The following is an 18,012-nucleotide window of genomic DNA, read 5'->3' on the forward strand; positions in this document are numbered from 1 at the left end:
GATTATTTCAAGTGCAAACAGGACATAATCCTTGTAGATTATCCTGCCGTGAGCCAGCTTTCTGCAGAAGAGTCAGTCAGGATTTAATGCAGGAAAGGACAGGGTAACTGTGGTATCAGTGAAGAGGTGAGGGACCTTTATTGCAGCATCGAGGAGTGCTGCTGTCGTTAGGAGGATAATGCTACTGCTGTCATAGCGGGGAGCACTGGATTCTACCCTGAGAGCTGCAGTAAAGCAAAAGAGCCATCACAAGAGCACCTGTCTTTCGAGTCTGAACATGAAAATGCAGCTCTGAAAAAGCAAAAAGCCAGTGGTTCAGATGAAACAAGCACATGGAGAAGGTGCAGCGTGACGAGACAAGAGCAGTAATGGATGTTATCTAGATGGTGAAGGTAGAGGTCATAAACTCATTTGTGTTTTTTGTTCCTGATGAAGACTTCTCTGTGTTCATCTCCTTGTACCAATTTCATTCCCATGGTAATGATCGTATCGTCTACCTGAACTGGGAGTCAATGCCCTCTTTCATGCAGTTTTGTCACGGCTTACTACTGCCTTGCCAACATTGCTTTGTCCTTGCTTTTTGGTGACTCCTATGCTGGAGCAGATTATTCAGTTCAGATATTCCTGATTGTTTCCTTTCCATTTCTGAACAGGCAGTCCTTATTTTTGCCCTTTTTCATTCGGGAGTTAATCAAATGCCTCTTCTGACTTCCTCAAAAATATCTGCTTGTGTTCTATCAGTTATGAAAATTAATCAGATCATACATATTTATGAGATTACCAAAAAGTTGTGTCATTGCTGCTGTAAAGCCTAAGATACTGTTGTCACTCCAGTCCACAAAATTCATATGCTACCCCAATCCACAGCCAGTTTCCCAGCGTATTTCATGCTGCAGGACCAGTAGCCTGATCTATGTTGTGCTTCAGGAAGAGTGTGAGCAAGACTGAAGCGTTATAAGTTGTTTTTTATCTTTACCATAGTTGTGGTGAAACGCTCATGGTGGAAACTCGCAGATGAGTGCAGAGATTGGATCATACTTAGTGTTAGAGAATAACACTAAAAATATCCATGGGGATTAAGAAAAACAAAAGCAGTGTGAAAGTTCATCCTTAAAACTATAAAATACAACCAGAGTGAGCCTCAGATTGAAAAGAACCTCTCCCACCTCCAGGTCCCAAGAAACTCCTTCAATGGCCTGCAACAGATTCCTTGTGTGGTGCTGGCACAACTGCTCTCCTCCCCTCTTCCTTGGGGCTCCATGCAGAGGAGATGGAATCTCCTCACACTTCAGGGACAGGACCAGGTGATGCAGAAGAAGGGCCTACACAGTGCTTGGCAATGAACAATTCTTGTTCAAGGTGGCTGTGTCTCCCTCTCCTGTGGGTGGGAAGTCTGGGTGCTTCACCCCCTCTTGGCCACTGTCAGGCCCAGGGTGCTTTAAATTTATTATGAAGCTTGGATTTCCAGGGCAGTGTTGCCTAAAATGGCTGTGGGGAAAAAAAGACTCCAAGCCAAATTAGGTAGGAGATAAGATAAGGATACAAAGGCTTTAATGAGCCCCCAGGCTTTCTGGAATACCCCAATGTGCATGCCCCTGAAATAGAGATGTCCACAGTTTTTATAATGATTTTCACCCAATCCCCGTCCAGCCACCACCCAGGTTCTACCCCCGCCATGCCTCTTGGAAATTGGGTCTAGGGGCATTTTGGGACCCCCTTTTCTTCATCTTCATCTTCCTCAGAGCACGTAATGTCCTTGGAGGCCTTCCAGAATTCTGGGCTTGAAGGTTGTTGCGTCTATGGCTGTATCTTATTCCGTAGGGTTAGGGTGTTCTTCTACAATTCTACCTTGAAAAAGAGACTAAACAAGCTGTGGAATTTAGGGAATTGATATGGGAATGGGTAACAGGGGTTTGAGCTGGTGTGTTAAAGGGTAAAGGATAATATGCTGCTATTCTAAAATCTACATTTACTACGTAACTACTTCTAAGATCTACAAAAATTAAAAAAAACGAAACATCAGAACTCCAAGGTATCACAGCAAGGTTCAGAGAAGATCCTACTTGGACTTTTGAGGATTGCTAATTGAAAGCTCTACCTAGAAGAGTATCATAGGCTTTCTCTGTTGTGTAATAATGTGGCAGATAGCACATCCCAAGAATACCTTTTCTAAAGAGCAGATTCAATCCATGTTTGCATCAAAAGCTTTTATTTCTTAAATAAAGAAAATTATACATCTTTTTACAGTAAAAGATCTCAAAGCCTTCCCAAGGTGGCTAATACCATTTTGTATTTAGGTGTTTGTAATTTTACAGATAAGGAATAAAAGGCCAAATAGTCAAGCCTGCCTTTATCCTATGGTCACACAGGAAACCAGTGCCAACCCACCTTACTTTCAGCCTGAGATGTCTTTAACTATGCTTTCCTATGGCTTCTGTAAAACAGAAGTAATGCTCTAGTCATTAAGGCTGCTTAGAATGTTATAGCCTTTTTTTTCTAAATGCAGAGTATCACTATTGCAGCTCAGGAGTCTACACACTCAGTTGAATTCTGGAAGTCCTTTTCAAAATCATTCTCTGATGTTTGGTTGTTCTGTTGAGGCTATTTTTAAGCAGGACAACAGCTCTTTCAGTGTAAAGAACAAAATGGGCTTTCTGTAGAAACAGCTGTGGATTGCTATTCAAGCACCATTTTTTGGTGGTTTTTTGTGGGAGGCTTTTTTTTGTTGTGTTTAGTTTTCCTTTGTGTGTTTTTGTTTTTTTTTTTTTTTTTTTTTTTCTTGTTTGTTATTAAACAGAAACACAGCTACCATTAAAACTTTTAAAAAATCCCAACAACTCAAAACTGTAGCCAGTACCTGTATTTCACACTAAAAGTCAGTTTGGTTTTTGAAACAAGAATGTGTTTGTATTTACCTGGAGTTTATCTGTTACTCACAAACACAGAACTGAGCAGTGACATGCCCGCTCTTGCACCACTGTGCTTATCAGGACCACCTTTACGAACAGATATTTTCCTGGAGTTGGAGGATAGGATGAGAAAGATTCTGCTACAACCAGTGGAAGTGATTTGAAGCATTGGGAAATGCCTCTCAACTAGATACTGTAAGAGGACTAATGAGAAAGGAAACAAAGAGTGACGTGTAGAACATTTAAAAAAACAGTGTTTGATACAGAACGGATAATCTAGGAACATTCCTTCCAATGCACAATCTAAAAAATACTCTAAAAAATGTTGAAAAGATGCAACTTGAAGCTGATAGAAGTGAATATTTAGCTGCAGCTAATGTATGGTCAGGTTCAAAAGTAGACTGTACAGCTATATGGATAAGAAAAAGGTGGGAATTTCATGGAAATATCCTAAAAGTGCAATGATTAGAAATAGCCTCAATGTGATGCACAAGAGTTATATTTTAAATATAAACCATGCTTGTAAGGGTCTCTACTCTTATACTTTGTGATGTGATAAACCTCTCCTGTTAAAACTTACAGATAATTTCTCTGGAAGCATGTGATTTTATATTGCTTACCAGAAGGTTTTCCAAACTGACCTTCAGAGTAGTGGAGATTGTCAGATAGTGTGTACTGGACAGGAAGGACTTCTGATTTGATTTCCGTAGCACTGAAGCAGAATACATAGTTTTGAGAGGAAGAGAACATGTCAGAGATGGATTGTTATTCCTTTTAAATAATCTCAGACTTTAGGACTTGCGTGTGTGTATGGGTTGTCCATCTGTAGCATTTAGTCATCATATAATAGTGGAGACTTTACATATTCATCATTGGACATTAGTCTATGATCGCTGGGGTATGTAAGCCTAAATTTATGTGAAATAAGTGAAAGTTGTAACAGATGGGTATAATGTAATTTTAATTCGCATTAATGGTCATGTTGACATGGGACTGGCAGCTTTTAAGTCTATTTGAAAAGTTGCTAAAGATTCTAAACTTTCTGCTGTGTGTGAAGCTTGTAAATGATCTGAGATCCATCACCCCAGGCGAAGAGCTGCTTTTCTTTAGGATTGTAATGTATAGTGGAATGGCTCCCCTGACGTTTTGGGAAATGCAATGCTGGGATTTCATAGCTATTTACAACATCCAAAACATCATAAACACATCGTATGCGAGAGGTGCCTCTACTAGGAGAGTTGTAGACAACGTAGAGTGTGTTGCATGCCATGAAAGCTGCTTCAGCGTCCTTGCTGCTGCAGGGTGTATCCCAGGTGTGCTCCACTGCCATGGTTATGTGGTTGATTTTAGTAATGACAATGTTTCCTCCAGTCTCTGGCTCTGCATGAATTGCCCAGAGCCCTTGCTCATCAATGGCAAGATCTATTTTTGTATGTGGGGAAAGCTGATAGGCAGGAATCCTTCCAGCCCCTGGCAGTAGCATTTGGTCAGCTACTTTTCTGCTCTGTATATTGAATTTAGTAATCTCATTTAAGGAGCCATATCTATGATAAAACAGGAAACCCTGATATATGACGTGGCCAGTTCCTTCCCAGGGAAATGGCAATGTGACTCTGCGAGCACTTAGTGTCTGATTGTTTTCCATGAATGTCATTATATTTGCAAATTCCAAAATAACATTATTTACAGAACCATTTAATAAATAAATTTTTGTATGCTTTTTGCCAGGATCTTTCATCCAAGAGCCATGCTTATCTCCAGTCTTCTTAACTATCTTTAGGGACTTAATACTTGCAAGCATGTGATTACAACCTGTAAGGAAACACCCAAAGGAAAAGAAAAATTAGAATATCTGTGAATTTTCTGTTTTTCTTTCTTTGAAATACTTAGTTTCCTTTCAATTCTACTCTAAGACTGGGTCAATGTATCAGTAGATGTCAGCAGTGTGCTATAATAAATAGTGCTGAAGATAATTTTATATGATATATTCCTGCTAAGAAAACTGTATTTTCAGCTACCCATAGTGTGTTGGGCTTTGTTCTATTAGACCAGTGGTATCCAAAAGGGATTCCATTTGTGTACCTGAGAGGAGACCAAGAGCACAGTTACCAATTCTGTGATTATTCTTGTCAGCTCTTTTACAGGGTTATAATTTTAACTTCAGAGAACTGACTTCTGATTTAGGTTAACACAGTAAAATAATCAAATTTATCTCCTATTGAAGGCATGCAAATCAAAATCCATTTTCCTGATATGCCACATGTATAATATTTTTCTTTCAGGACTTCTCTTATCCTCGCTTAGCCTCTTTTTATACATTTATATTATAAAGACAAATAAAAATAGATCAGCATAACAGAAAACCAAAACACTGGACTATATTCCCACTCCCATTCCCAACACCTGCAGCACAAAGGAACTAGAACAAATGAATAGATCATAAACCCAGGAATGTGCATACATACTTTAAAGAACTGGCATGGTGTCTGTGTTATCAATTCTTGTGCGAGGGGCATGGCTGGTGGGATTGCATAGTTGTTTACCTCACTATAGGGTTAAAACTGGCGTCAGCAGAGAGCCAGTCATTATTTTGGCTCTGCTGCATTTTTGTATGCACTCTGCATAGACATTAAAAACCAAAAAGCTTGTGAAGACTCGGGCATTTAGACGCTAAGATCTTTATCAAGCACCATCATTTCCAGCAAAAACTCTATTGCAAAGCATATTAACAAGCTTATTTACCAAAGGCACCCATAAATTACAAGACACAGTATTTGAAGTTTAAAGAACTGCTTTCAGTGATGTGCAGCCATTTCAGTAAACAGAACAAAGCTCTAAGGCAGGAAGTTCTGGCAGCAGATGAAATAGAGTAAGCAAAACCAGCCTCCCTATTTGACCTGATATGAACCTATTGAAGTCAGTGGCAAGATTCCAGTTGCCTGTAGAAAGCAGTCTTTATGTCATTTGTGTGTACTGATACCCTCTAATCAAAGAATTTGCATAGTACTACTCCAGCATGGAGTTTTTTGGTTTTGGGGTTTTGGTGTGGTTTTTTTTTTTTTTTTTTTGAAGTTCTCACTCTGGAAGCACCATCTCTAAACAAGAAACAATAGCTTTCTCAAAAGTAACATTTATTGGTTAAATAGATTCTCGAAACTTAAAGCTGCTGAATTAAAATACCTAACCATGAGCAACATCTTCCTCTGCAGCAGAAATTGCCAGGTTACTATCACAAATCTATGGAGTGTCTCTCTTCTTGAGAGAACATTTTTAACTCTCTTTGGTTTTTATAACAGCTTGGAGGGAGGCTGGGAAATCGAGACATTCACAGTAAGCAAAAATTTTACCAAAATTTTTCCACAGTCTCTGTAATGATACCTTCAAAGCCCACTGTTTCTTATCACACCCCAAAATGTGTAGAAGGTAATTTTGCATTTCCCACCCAAAGCAGGATGAAGTATTGGCTATTGCATGTAAAAACAGAGATTCTACATAATTGTTTTCAAGTCTGTGTGAACTTAAACCAAAACCATTAACACAGCTGGACTTAAAAAACGCTTTTCTGCCTGAGTTTTGGAGTGACTCAGCAAAAATAGTCATAGATTCTGGTTAAGATATGATGTGATAGAAGCAGAGATGCTATTTGCTAGAGTTGAGGGTCTTACTACTTTTTCCAAGTACTGTAAAATCTACACAGGGATTAGTTTTGCCATTGACTTCAATGGGGAAAGCTTCTGATTAGTACTGACAGGAAAGTAGAAGTTGAAAGTAAAGTTACTAAGAACTGTTATGATAATTTCCACTAAGGGAAAATGGAAAGTAATTTTTCCCCCCTGAAACTCTCAGAAAGATATAATTTTCAGTGTCCTAAACACAATCAGTTTAAAAATTCCTCAATTTTTTTACCTCTCTAAAAAAATTGCCTAATGTTGAAAAGTTCTATATATGGACAACAGAAGTATTGATAGTCAACACACTCAATTGTGGTGTATGATTAAAGCTTAGCAGCAGAATTGGTGACTGCTTTTGTAATCATCTGCATGAATCCTGTTTTGCTAGAAAAGTTCAAGAAAGAAATTGTACACTTATTTGTAAAATTAAATCAGTCTAATTCTATTGAACTTAGTGGAATTACATAAATGATGATGCTAAAGGTCTTTCAGCTATCTTAAAAAAAAAGCCAACTGTTTATGTCTTATTGTTTACTTTTCATTTCTTACTCCTATGAAAGGAAAACAGACTACTTTATATATGTCTGCAGTATAAAATTTACATCTATAAATTAACTTTTTAAGGTAAAAATATAATTTTTTTTTAAGTATAGATTGTATATATATATATGCTTCATGCTAGATACCTTAACATTTAATTTTCAAATCAGAACTGAGCTTTGCTTATATCTAAACCAGAGTGCTCTCCTAATAAAGTACATAGGAAGGGAGAGAGAGAGAAAGAATAAGAGAGGAGGACAGTAAACCAGATGCAAATTGTAAATGAAGTGTTTATTAACTCACTTTTGAGTTGAGATTTTGACCCTTGCCCACTCCAGAAAACAAAGGCCACCATCAGTTCCTTATTATAGCTGCAATACTCAGAAATGCATATCTTCAGAGGATTCTCCATTACTTTATAATAAAAAGCAGCTTCCAAAGAATTAATTTGATATGCAGTTAGGATATCTGCAAAATAAACGTTTGACTTGTACTTTCTTCCCTCCCTCTCCCATACCTTTTTTTGCATATGCATAGTTTTTATACGTCTAGTATTTACACAGCCAAACCCCCTTGCAATTATCTGTGGTATTCACATAGCTAAAGGAAATATGTTATTGTGATGGTTCTGGTCTAGGCCTTCCTGGTAACCAGCTTGTAACCAAGGAAGTGGCCATGTACCCAGTATTCCATATGATTTTTACGTAAACCAGAGTATAAATAAGTTGGAGATTAGAGATTAGTGATGTTGTTTTAATTTTTAGTAGAGATATTTTAATTATGTTTTGTTTATTTATAGTTATATGTTAATTGTAGAGTTTAAGATTTCTTAAAAATGTAATTCGCAGAGGTGAAGGGGGGGAATTGTCATGGTTTTGCCAAACTCCCCCCCCGGCTGGGGCTGAAAATAGTTTTTTCCAGGTGAATTTCCAGAGCAAAGCAAATCAAAAGTTTTAGTAGAGCCTCTGCCAATTACATATTTAAGAAAATGGAAGAGAAGGTTGTGGCGCAGATGAAATTACTAGCTGTAGCCATGTAGGAGCAGTGGCAGGCCCCAAGTGACCAGGGCCCCCTCCTCCCCCAGCCCTGGGCTGGGGACAGGTGTGGCACTGAACCCCCTCTTCTCTCCTGTAAGAGAGTAGAGAAAAAAAGACCCAACAAACTTTAGAGAAGAACCTGGACAAGACATGCTGCAAAAGGAATTCCAGAGAGAGAGAGATAGCACAGCCTTCAAGGTCAAAGTTGGCAGCAGCAGGAGAGAGAAGTCCGAAGGGGTGGGGGCTGCTTCTCCCCCCTCTCTCACTCTCTCCCTTCAGCAGGGAAAAAACTGAAAAATAAAACCCTGCCACCTGTGGAAGATTATTGGGGTGAGGAGAGCCCCCTGCAGCTCAAAGAGGAACTTGCAAATGCACGAGGAAGCTCATGAAGAGAGACTTACACTGGAGCAGAATGGCTCAGGTAAGATGTTGGAATCTGAGTGAGGGATTCACGCTAGTGCAGCTGAATTTGTGACCCTGAGGGACAGCAGAGAATGGAAACCTGTTGCCTGATGGATAGACCTACATTGGAGAAGTCTATCAAGGACTGTGGGAAGGGACCCCACAGGAAACAGGGGTGGACTTAAAAGCCATTATCCCTTGTGACCCTGTGGTGAAGATGCATGGTAGGCAAGTGTCCCCTTGCAGTCCATGTAAGGGGACATGTTCAGGGCCTGGGTAACCCCCCAACCTCTGATCTTAGCCCAGGGAGGGGGGTAGGCCCAGCCTTGAGGCCAACATAGAAGAGAGAGAGAAAAAGAAACAGTTCCAGCTCTGAAGAATCAGAGTTGTTGTCCTAGAGATAATAGAAGAAGAACTTTAGAGTGCTGCAAAGTTGTTTAAAAGACCTGGAGCTCCAGAAAGAGAGAAAGAGACTGCTTCTCCTCCTGAACTGATACAAAGGGGGGAAGGGTATTTTTGTAAATACATAACACTTAATTAGAATTGTAGTAGATATAGTTCTTTAGTTTTTATCTTGCTAGTAATAAATCTTAATATTATTCTCCCCAGTCAGGTCTCTTTTGTCTGCATAAACCTTCTCTCAACTTATAGTAATTGTGTGGGGGGTGTGAGAGAAAAATTAGCCCAGAGCAAAACCATGACAGTTATCCCTCTATCAGTATTCACACATTGGTTAGGGGACTGGCTCATTCACATCAAAGTTCTGAAAGCAAACTGTTCTTACTTGCATTAAGCATGAGTTTAAGTTTCTTTTTTTCTTCTGCCTCTTCAAGTAACTGCTGTTTCACCAGGTCTTCGTGCACTTCTATACATAGGTTAGAATCTGTGACAGATCCAAAATAGTCAATGTCCCTTTGTGCTCGTTCAATTCTTGTTAGCAAATTCTGTACTTCACTTTTAACTTCAGCCTTATAAGAGTTCAGTCCTGCCAAGCGTGACAGTACCATCTTTGAAAAGTCTCGGAATTCGTCCACATAATCCACTATGTCTTGGTTGCATTTTTCCAGGCTCTTCTTAAGTTAGAACACAGGAAAAAAAACCAAACACATGGATATACATGGATATTCTGTATACATTACAACATCATTATGATTGCTTTAAAAAAATCCACGCTATTCTCTCCTGTCCAGTCCTGCCCCCTATTTATTTCAAACCAGTGGCTGTTGCTGGCTATCTGTGTGAAGAGGGCACAAGCATTCACAGGTCTGGACAAAAACCCACTTTTTTTGCATAAATGTGTTTACTGACAGCCAGATACTTTGTTTTGCTGCTTAAACAGGGAAAAGTGCTCCCGTGGAAACAGCCAGAGGTGCTTAATGGTACATAATCTATCATTACTTGCTTTTCAGAAACTTTGGAATTCCTCCTGTAGGACCACTGGTGAAGCAGTCTCAAAGTTTTCTGCAGATCTATCAACAGAAACGTTTCACATAAATATGCCTCTTCTAATCAAGGCAGAATCTAGTGGGGCTATTTTACATACATTTAAAAGGAAAAATGAAAATACTGGTGTGCTATATTTGAGGAAGTTTCAGTTGTTTGGGTTTTTTTGTTTGTTTTGGGGTTGTGTTTTTTTTTTCTTGAGGTTCTTTTCTGTGTCAAATAATTGGTTATATCTAAAACCCAAAACCAAACCTGAACATATTTCTTTTCACTTACATTCAAATTGATAATGTTTTCAGTGGTGGGGAATGTGATTTCTCTGGGGCAATGCAGCTGCTTCTGTAAAGATCATAGGTGTCCTGAAAATAGTAGCCCAGCTGTCACTTCAGGAAGATGAGGAATTTGAGCCAATCTCTAAACCCAAACACACAGTCATAGCAGATCTAACTGCTGGAGTGGATGTTCTGGTTTGGTACTTCACGCACGTATTTTGGTTTTATGGTGGTGTTTGACTAGGGGATGTATGAGTTTCCTGAATGATTAGTGCAGTCTGCACGTGTTCCATGTAAACTTGGTGGTGGTTTGTTTGCTTTGTGCCTCTCTCCCCCATTTATACATGACCATAAGTCTCCAGGAAGCTCTTTAATGACTTTCTACAAGGACTTTATTATAAATGTTTTCAAGTGCTGCCTTTAAGTGTGTGCCTCACCCTTTGTCCTGTTCTTTGTTTGGTGCCCCTTGCACCAAATGCCACAGGTGGAGTTGCATAATCTTTAATAGATGCCAAAAGGAACAGGAATTACCATGTGAAGTTATTTCTGTAGTGGCTAAAAAAAATTAAATCTCAATCTGCTCAATGGGAACAGAATGTCAGGATAATCCAGTTGTTTCTGTGTTGTGAAGTAAAGACTAGTGAGAGTTTTGTAGAAAAAGGGGCATGAGATGGGGCAAGTTAGAGCTTCTCTAAAAGTCTGCCAGTGCAGGCCAGAAGCCAAGGACATGTTAATGATTTAAGATAAATAATATATGATTATAGCACACCAATACTGAAGAGGTATTTTGCAGTACTGGTAGTATTTTTACTGCAGAAAAAGAAGCAAGAACTGATACATTTATATAGTTAATTGAAAGAAAATACATATTTCAGTCTCCCAGTTGTAAGGGGATTATTTAAAGTGAAGATACACTTCTAGTTTACATAAATGTGTCTTAAACTCTTAAACCCACCTGGAACAGTAGTTTATCTGTACATAGAAAAAATACCTGATAAATTTGTATCTCCTTTTTAACACTTGGCAGCACTTCTACTGCTGACAATATATTTATACCATTCCCTAGGATGGACTGTGACAGCACTATACAAACATTTGCATTTTTAGCTAAATTCATTGGTGTTGTAAAACAAGACATACACGTGATAACAGAATAAAAATATAACATTATGAAATTATATCCTGCAATAAATGACATGGTAATTAGGAATCATTATAGTTCAAGGTTTAGCTACAATTTTACTTATTTGTTTGAAAAAGCTGGAAATGTATCATCCTGGTATTGTATATCATGCAAATTGTTCTGTGTGCACACACACAGAAGAGCATTCACGTGTGTTCAAAGCTCCTTGCAGTCAGGCAGAGTTGCAGAAGGATGCAGGTAGCACATACCTCCAGAGAGAGGAAACGTCGGTCCATGTAGTTCATCAGTGCTGCATCCTGCATCAGGTACTGTGCTGCTCCCAGGGAGCTTGTGAGGAAGGGAACTAACAAAAGCTGGACTTGCAGGACTCCCATTGTAGCATAAAATTTTGAAGCAGAATAGTAGTGATTAATTGTGTGTGTGTGTGGAGGACAATCCCAAATGCTGCCAGTCCAAGATCAAATGCAAGTTAACATTGTCTGATGCCCCGATGTGGAAAAAGTAACACTAAAAAGTAGTAAAAAGTTAAAAGTACTGTGGCTGCAAGTATGGAAAAGGCCGTTGCATTTTATTATTAAAAAAAATAACGTTGTGGAATAGGGACTGAAAGTGTTTATTTCTAGAAGCCAGATGACTGCTTCTCGGTTTGTGATCCTGTGATCAATCCCAGATGTTCAGTATTGAGTCACAGAAAGCCTGTAGGCCAAATTTTATTAAATACAAATAAAAGTAATTTATTTTCCCTCCTCTCTCTTCCCATCTGCTTTCCCGTGTGACCAGCACTGTGCAGTGTATGCTTGGTGTAAGTCGGCATAGATTCATATCCATGGCTATGCTAACACCGTATTTGCTAGGAAACCATGTGTTAGGAGGTTAGAATGCTCCCTTTGTGTCTGAAGCCAAACTGGAAGTCTCCATTTCTCAGAATCCTCCACCTCTTCAATTTCCCTCCCCCCCACTTTTCTTTTTCCAGAGTTTTTTCTCTCCTCACATTTACAGAGCTTTCTTTTTCTTTCTGACTGCCTTGTGTGCAAACCTGTGTTTTGTGACAGAATTCATGCAAGTGCGTTACAGTAGGCAGATTTTCACTTCCATGAGCTTGATTGTTGCATGGTGGTTACATGTGCTTTGCAGGCAAGTTTCACAGAAATGTATTTTGTATTTCAGTTTTGTTTTATCCTCAGAGGTGTACACAATTTTCCAGTTCTTGTTTACAGGCAAAGTCAGTGGTGCACAGAGAGGCTCATCCGTGATTCTCTGCTCCAGTGTCATTTCCCATTACTTCAGAGCTCCTGCCTGGGAGGGCAGAAAGCTTGCCTGTTTGGATCCTCACACTGAGAACAGACACAATAGGAAGTGTGTAGTCTTCCTTGATTATGTCCTATGGAACATCTTGACCTCATGTGCTGCTTTTCCACAAAATAATCAGCTACAACACTGGGGAAGAACAACACAGAAGAACGATCCCTTTTCTAACCTCTTAGGTGAACCTGAAATCCTTCAGTGTTCTCTGAGGTTAGTGTGTCTATCCCAATAATCTAAGGTAGTGATGAGGAGAGGAAGACTATAGAATTTGATAAGTTAATGTCTTCATTTAGTGGAGGAAGGAATCATACCCGTGTAAAACAAAATCTATCACAGTTTGCCTGTGAAGTTAGGAACATGCTTGGCTTAAGCTGTGACTGCAAGCCCTATCTGAAGGTAATATGGATTAGCAACTTTATGGCTTTTAATATTATTTTTAATTGCACTCTGTAGTCTAGATTACCATATAAAGTAAGACAATAGCCTCTTTGGAGAATTTTGTTAGAGTAGATCAGATTATCAGTCATAGCAGAACTCCTTACTGAAAGGTTTTCCTTAGAAATGGTATTCCAGCATTGTGTGTGAATTTTTTTATAATTGAAGACTTGACTAGATGAATAATACCTTTTATGAGTTTCAGGACAACCTTATTCCTGTTTGAATCCAGACACCTAAGCAACTAACATACTCTAAGCAAAATATCTCAAACTTACAGTGAAGAAAGCATATTTAAAAGTCAGGGTATATATCTGTAATTTCTTTTCTTCATTTTAAGACTGGGACAATTATCTACAAGGCAAAATATCTTGAACTACTAAACACCCTCAAGAAGCTTAAGTATGCGGTATATGGAGCTGGATTTTGTAAAGTTGCTCAATCATTTCTTAGAATTATCAGCAGTTGAAAGACCAGAAGCTTCCAAGGATTTCTTTAAATGAGGCTTTCCCATGCTTATTAAACCACGATCTCATGGTAAATGGCAATGACAGTTCCATGACAAATGCACCATTCTGGGAAGGCATGTTAGAGCCTATATCTGGTACAGAACTGAGCTTTGTTGGGTTTTTTTCTTTTGTAGTTTGTCTATTTTGACAGCTGTTAGAGATTTCCAAATGGAAAATTAGGCATTTTTAGCTCCTCATCTGTGTTCGTGGTTTTGATTTCAGATGCTGAATGGATTTTTCTGTGCTTTAAAAGTGATGTTGAAATCAGAGTGAATACTAGATTTGGGTAAAAAGCAACATTTCTTTAAGCTATTATTTCACTCATATGATTGGATTGTATGTTTTCTTGTTGTGGGTTTTGTTTTTTTTTTTAAAGTCAGCTCCTTTTTGTTATTTTAGTTGGTAAAACTAGAGCAGTGCCACAATAAATCAGGTTCTTTGCAGCAATATGTGGATCTTTATGATGCCTGCAAAATATGTTACTGTCAAGTAGAATGTGTGTAAACTGTAAGTTTACTTTTTCACAGAAAGTACTTCTCCATCACACTCATGATGGAGAAATTTCATCTATCATGAGGTAGGGGTCTCAGCCATGGTGACCTCAAGAGTACTGTTCAAGGAACTTACTTGCCTTGCCTGAGATGGGCCTCTCTGATTTGTCACAGATCTCCAACTCTTCCACATCACTGCCAGAGCTTCTTGTTCCAGGTCTTCCTCAGTTCTTTGGCTTGCCTCCACTCCCACTCTGGCTTCTTGTAGGCATGTCTGAGTTCCTCACAGGAATCATGAAACTGAGTGTTGTACCATCAAAGCCGTAACACATAAATCCCACTGTGTCACTGCTGGTTCTGTCCGTGGCTGTAATAGATTCCCAACGTGCTCTGTAAAACCATGTGGACAATTCTTTCTGAGCTTTGGGAACATCCCTTGTTGGAGATGAGGAAGTTTATGAGGAGATGGAAACAGCATTACTGCGTGGAGAGATGAAGGGAAAAGACAAGTGTGCTTCAGTGAGTGGAAAACTAGCCTTGACGACACCACTACCAGCAGCAACAACACCAGTGTTTAAAGACTTTATTGTGGCAGCGTTGTTAAAGTTCTAAAACCTTGTAGGTTGACTCCCTCGCTTTTTGTCTCCCCTCATGGACTTTCTGCCTTACAGGCACAGAGACAGTTCCTGATAGGTCAGCGTACCGTGAGGTACTGACCAATTGTGTTTTCCCCAGTTAACTCCTCCCATGTTAACACCTATTCATGTTTATTCATGTACCCTTATCCAATTATTGTTAGCAGATTTGCATGCTCCGCCCAATCTCCGCCCTGTTTCCAGACCCTTCTCACTATGACCCTATAAAACCCACCATTTTGTCCTAATAAAGTTAGATCAGCCTCGGCTGTTTGAGTGTTCCCTACTGTTGTGTGTGCCTCTTCACTGGCTACTTGCATCACAGTGAACTTAACTCTCAGCCACTGCCTATTGCCCTTCTAACTTCTTGTCTACAGGCTAGGCAGAACCCTGAGCTGGTCCGTGTCCTCTCCCACAACTCAAAACTGCGTCAATCCCTGACTATCAAGCTCCATCATCTTTCTTCTTTGGCTTCTACTGAGCAATGGATGCTATTCTAATGCTGTGCCCTGTTTTATTTCAACCGTAAAAGAAGCTAGGAAATGCCTACTCCTGTTGCTTAGATCCGAGTAATATGTATATACATATACATCAGATTTTACTCCTGAATTCCAGATTGGCTTAAAACAGGGTTAATTATGCTTTTCAGCTTTAATTAACCTCTACATGCAAAGCAATAATAGATGAAAATGGAACATCAGAGTCATAGTCTGATTTAGAACTTTCTACACTACTGATTTGATACACACCTGCATAATTGCTGCTCAGCCTGATGCATCAGTGATACACCAGTGCATGTGTGCCTTGCAGTTTTGCATGTCATGGTCATTAATGAAATGTGTTATAGGCAAACAAGAGGAAAAAGATAACTATCTGAAAGGGATTTTTTTTGTGATTGCAATTTTGTTTAGTTTACAGTTGCCTACTTTCATAGCTTTTGATGCTACGAAATCAGACTGATGTTTTAGATTAATAACATAGAATGCATCATTGTCTACTTCTGTGTTTTCAAATTTTGTTCACACTTGTATCTACAGAATTAAGTTCCTCGTTAGTACTGGCCACTATTCTGATGCTGAGCTCTGTGAGGTTAGAAAAGATTTTTGTCATAGTGGGAAATAAACACTTAATTTCAATTCTGCCTTATGCTTTTTTTTAAACCACTTTCAGTATTTTATCTTAGAAAGCAATTCACATTTCCATGAAAAAGACGAACATGAAATCCAGTTGAAGTCCTTATGTGGTGTTCAGCTATAAGGACAGTGTCGGGAGTGATATCAATAAGGAGTGAAATGCACCGTGAGAAGAAGTTTGGGCTGAATTTTGGGTATGAGGCAGAGGCCTCCACTAGACGGCTCTCAAGTTCTTAGAATTGAAAGGCAGGCTTGACTGAAGCACACCATTTCGAAACCCTCTGAACAAGAAGGAATGCAGAAGGAAGTATGGTTCAGATGGTGCAAAATGACAGGGACACAGACAAATGGAAAACTGTTCGTAAGCCAGGTGTTTACAGGCTTTAGAACTGTGCTGCTGCAGGGCCAAGCTCACAACCACTGGGGGTCTGTGTGTCCCAAAACACTCCAGAATCACAGAATAGCTGAGTTGGAAGGGACCCATAAGGATCATGTCCTGCACAGGAACATCCCCAGGAGTCACACCATGTGCCTGAAACTCTTGTCTAAACTCTTCTTGAACTCTGTCAGGCTTGGTGCTGTGCCCACTTCCCTGGGGAGCCTGTTCCAGTGCCCAAAACAAGTAAAGAACCTGTTGCTAATACACAACCTAAACCTCCCCGACACAAATTCAGGTCATTCCCTCGGGTCCTGTCACTGGTCACCACAGAGAAGAGATCAGTAGGTGGCTGCCCATCCTCTTCCTGTCACAAGGAAGTTGTAAATGCAATGAGGTCTCCCCTCAGTCTCCTCCAGGCTGAACACAAGTGCCCTCAACTGCTCCTCACACGGCTTCCCCTCAAGGCCCTTCACCATCTTCATTGCCCTCCTTCAGACACTCTCTAAGAGCTTAATATCTTTGTTATATTGTGGTGACCAAAACTGTACAGCTGGAATCAGTAAGAGCTCGGGATGCCCAGTACCTGCAGGAAAAACAAATCATCTCATCAAGTCTGGCTCTAAAAATGGAACCATAAAGGCAAAATAAATCCAATTTTATTTGTACAGATTTAGAGATGGAGATAGTTAAATCATAGAATCATAGAATGGTTTGGTTTGGAAGGAACCTTTAGAAGTCACCTAATACAACCCCGTTGCAGTAAGCAGGGGCACCTTCAAGCAGAGCAAGCTGCTCAGAGCCCCATCCAATGCAGCCTTAAATATTTCCAGGGATGGGCCATCTACCACCTCTCTGGGCAACCTACTCCATCACCCCCTTTGTAAATGTTTCTTTCATATATCTGCTCTGAATCTATCCTCTTTTAGTTTAAAACCATTGCCCTTTGTCCTATTGCAACAGGCCCTACTAATAAGCCTGTTCCCATCTTTCTTGTAAGCCTCCTTTAAGTATTGAAATAATCCACAGCACTTCATCTGGACACGGATCGTGAAATAGTCTGTCATAAAAATAATTTTTGAATGGTCTGTTTGTTGCCAAACTCAGAATCACATGTTCTGTTGATCAAAGACAATTTCCTGTACCTTGAAGCTTAAATTTGTATAACCCTAACACTAAATAAACTTTGAATTGCACAACTTAATATAAACCAGTATTAAAATTTTTACTTCTTTTGGCTTATTTTCAAGTGTGACATCTGCTCATTAATGTTGTCACTAAAATTTTTTTTGCTTGAATGTTCACGTTCATTAAACCTAGTCACAGGAGTACAGTAGTCAAAATGACATTGTTTTAAATTCAGAGCGTTTACAGGAAATGATTAGGACAACTGCCCAATTCAATTCAGTTGAGAATGTCAGTTGCAGTATTCTGGTTATGTTTATTTTTGAAACAGGCATTTTAGTTGTGAGGCATGACTTCTGAAAACCTGAGGAGATATTTTATATATTTTAAATGCCTAGGATGATATATTTTCCTTTTTTTTAATTGTTTATTTGTGTTTGTTTTGTTTCTTCTTTTTTGAGGGGTGGTAGACACTGACATGATAACATTTCATCATATTTAGGTATTATTTCATTTAATGCTGCAATGAAGAGACAGATTCATAACATGTACTACATGTTGCAAAGAAACAAGAAGGGATCTGTG

The 18,012-nt window shown here is 39.3% G+C and overlaps 1 protein-coding gene across 1 annotated transcript; it reads right to left on the reverse strand.

The window, feature by feature from the left end:
* Nucleotides 1–3,843: 3,843 nt before the first annotated feature.
* On the reverse strand, nucleotides 3,844–11,829 carry OLFML1 (olfactomedin like 1). The gene is made up of 3 exons (XM_050336339.1): nucleotides 11,667–11,829; nucleotides 9,344–9,632; nucleotides 3,844–4,721 (listed from the first exon to the last, which is right to left on the reverse strand). Exons 1-3 carry the CDS (start codon nucleotides 11,790–11,792, stop codon nucleotides 3,943–3,945), a joined length of 1,194 nt encoding a protein of 397 aa, XP_050192296.1. The 5' UTR covers nucleotides 11,793–11,829; the 3' UTR covers nucleotides 3,844–3,942.
* Between the last annotated feature and the right edge of the window lie 6,183 nt (nucleotides 11,830–18,012).

This window comes from Myiozetetes cayanensis, unplaced genomic scaffold, assembly GCF_022539395.1.
Source record: "Myiozetetes cayanensis isolate MyiCay16 unplaced genomic scaffold, myiCay2020 scf6-25, whole genome shotgun sequence".
Taxonomy (NCBI): domain Eukaryota; kingdom Metazoa; phylum Chordata; class Aves; order Passeriformes; family Tyrannidae; genus Myiozetetes; species Myiozetetes cayanensis.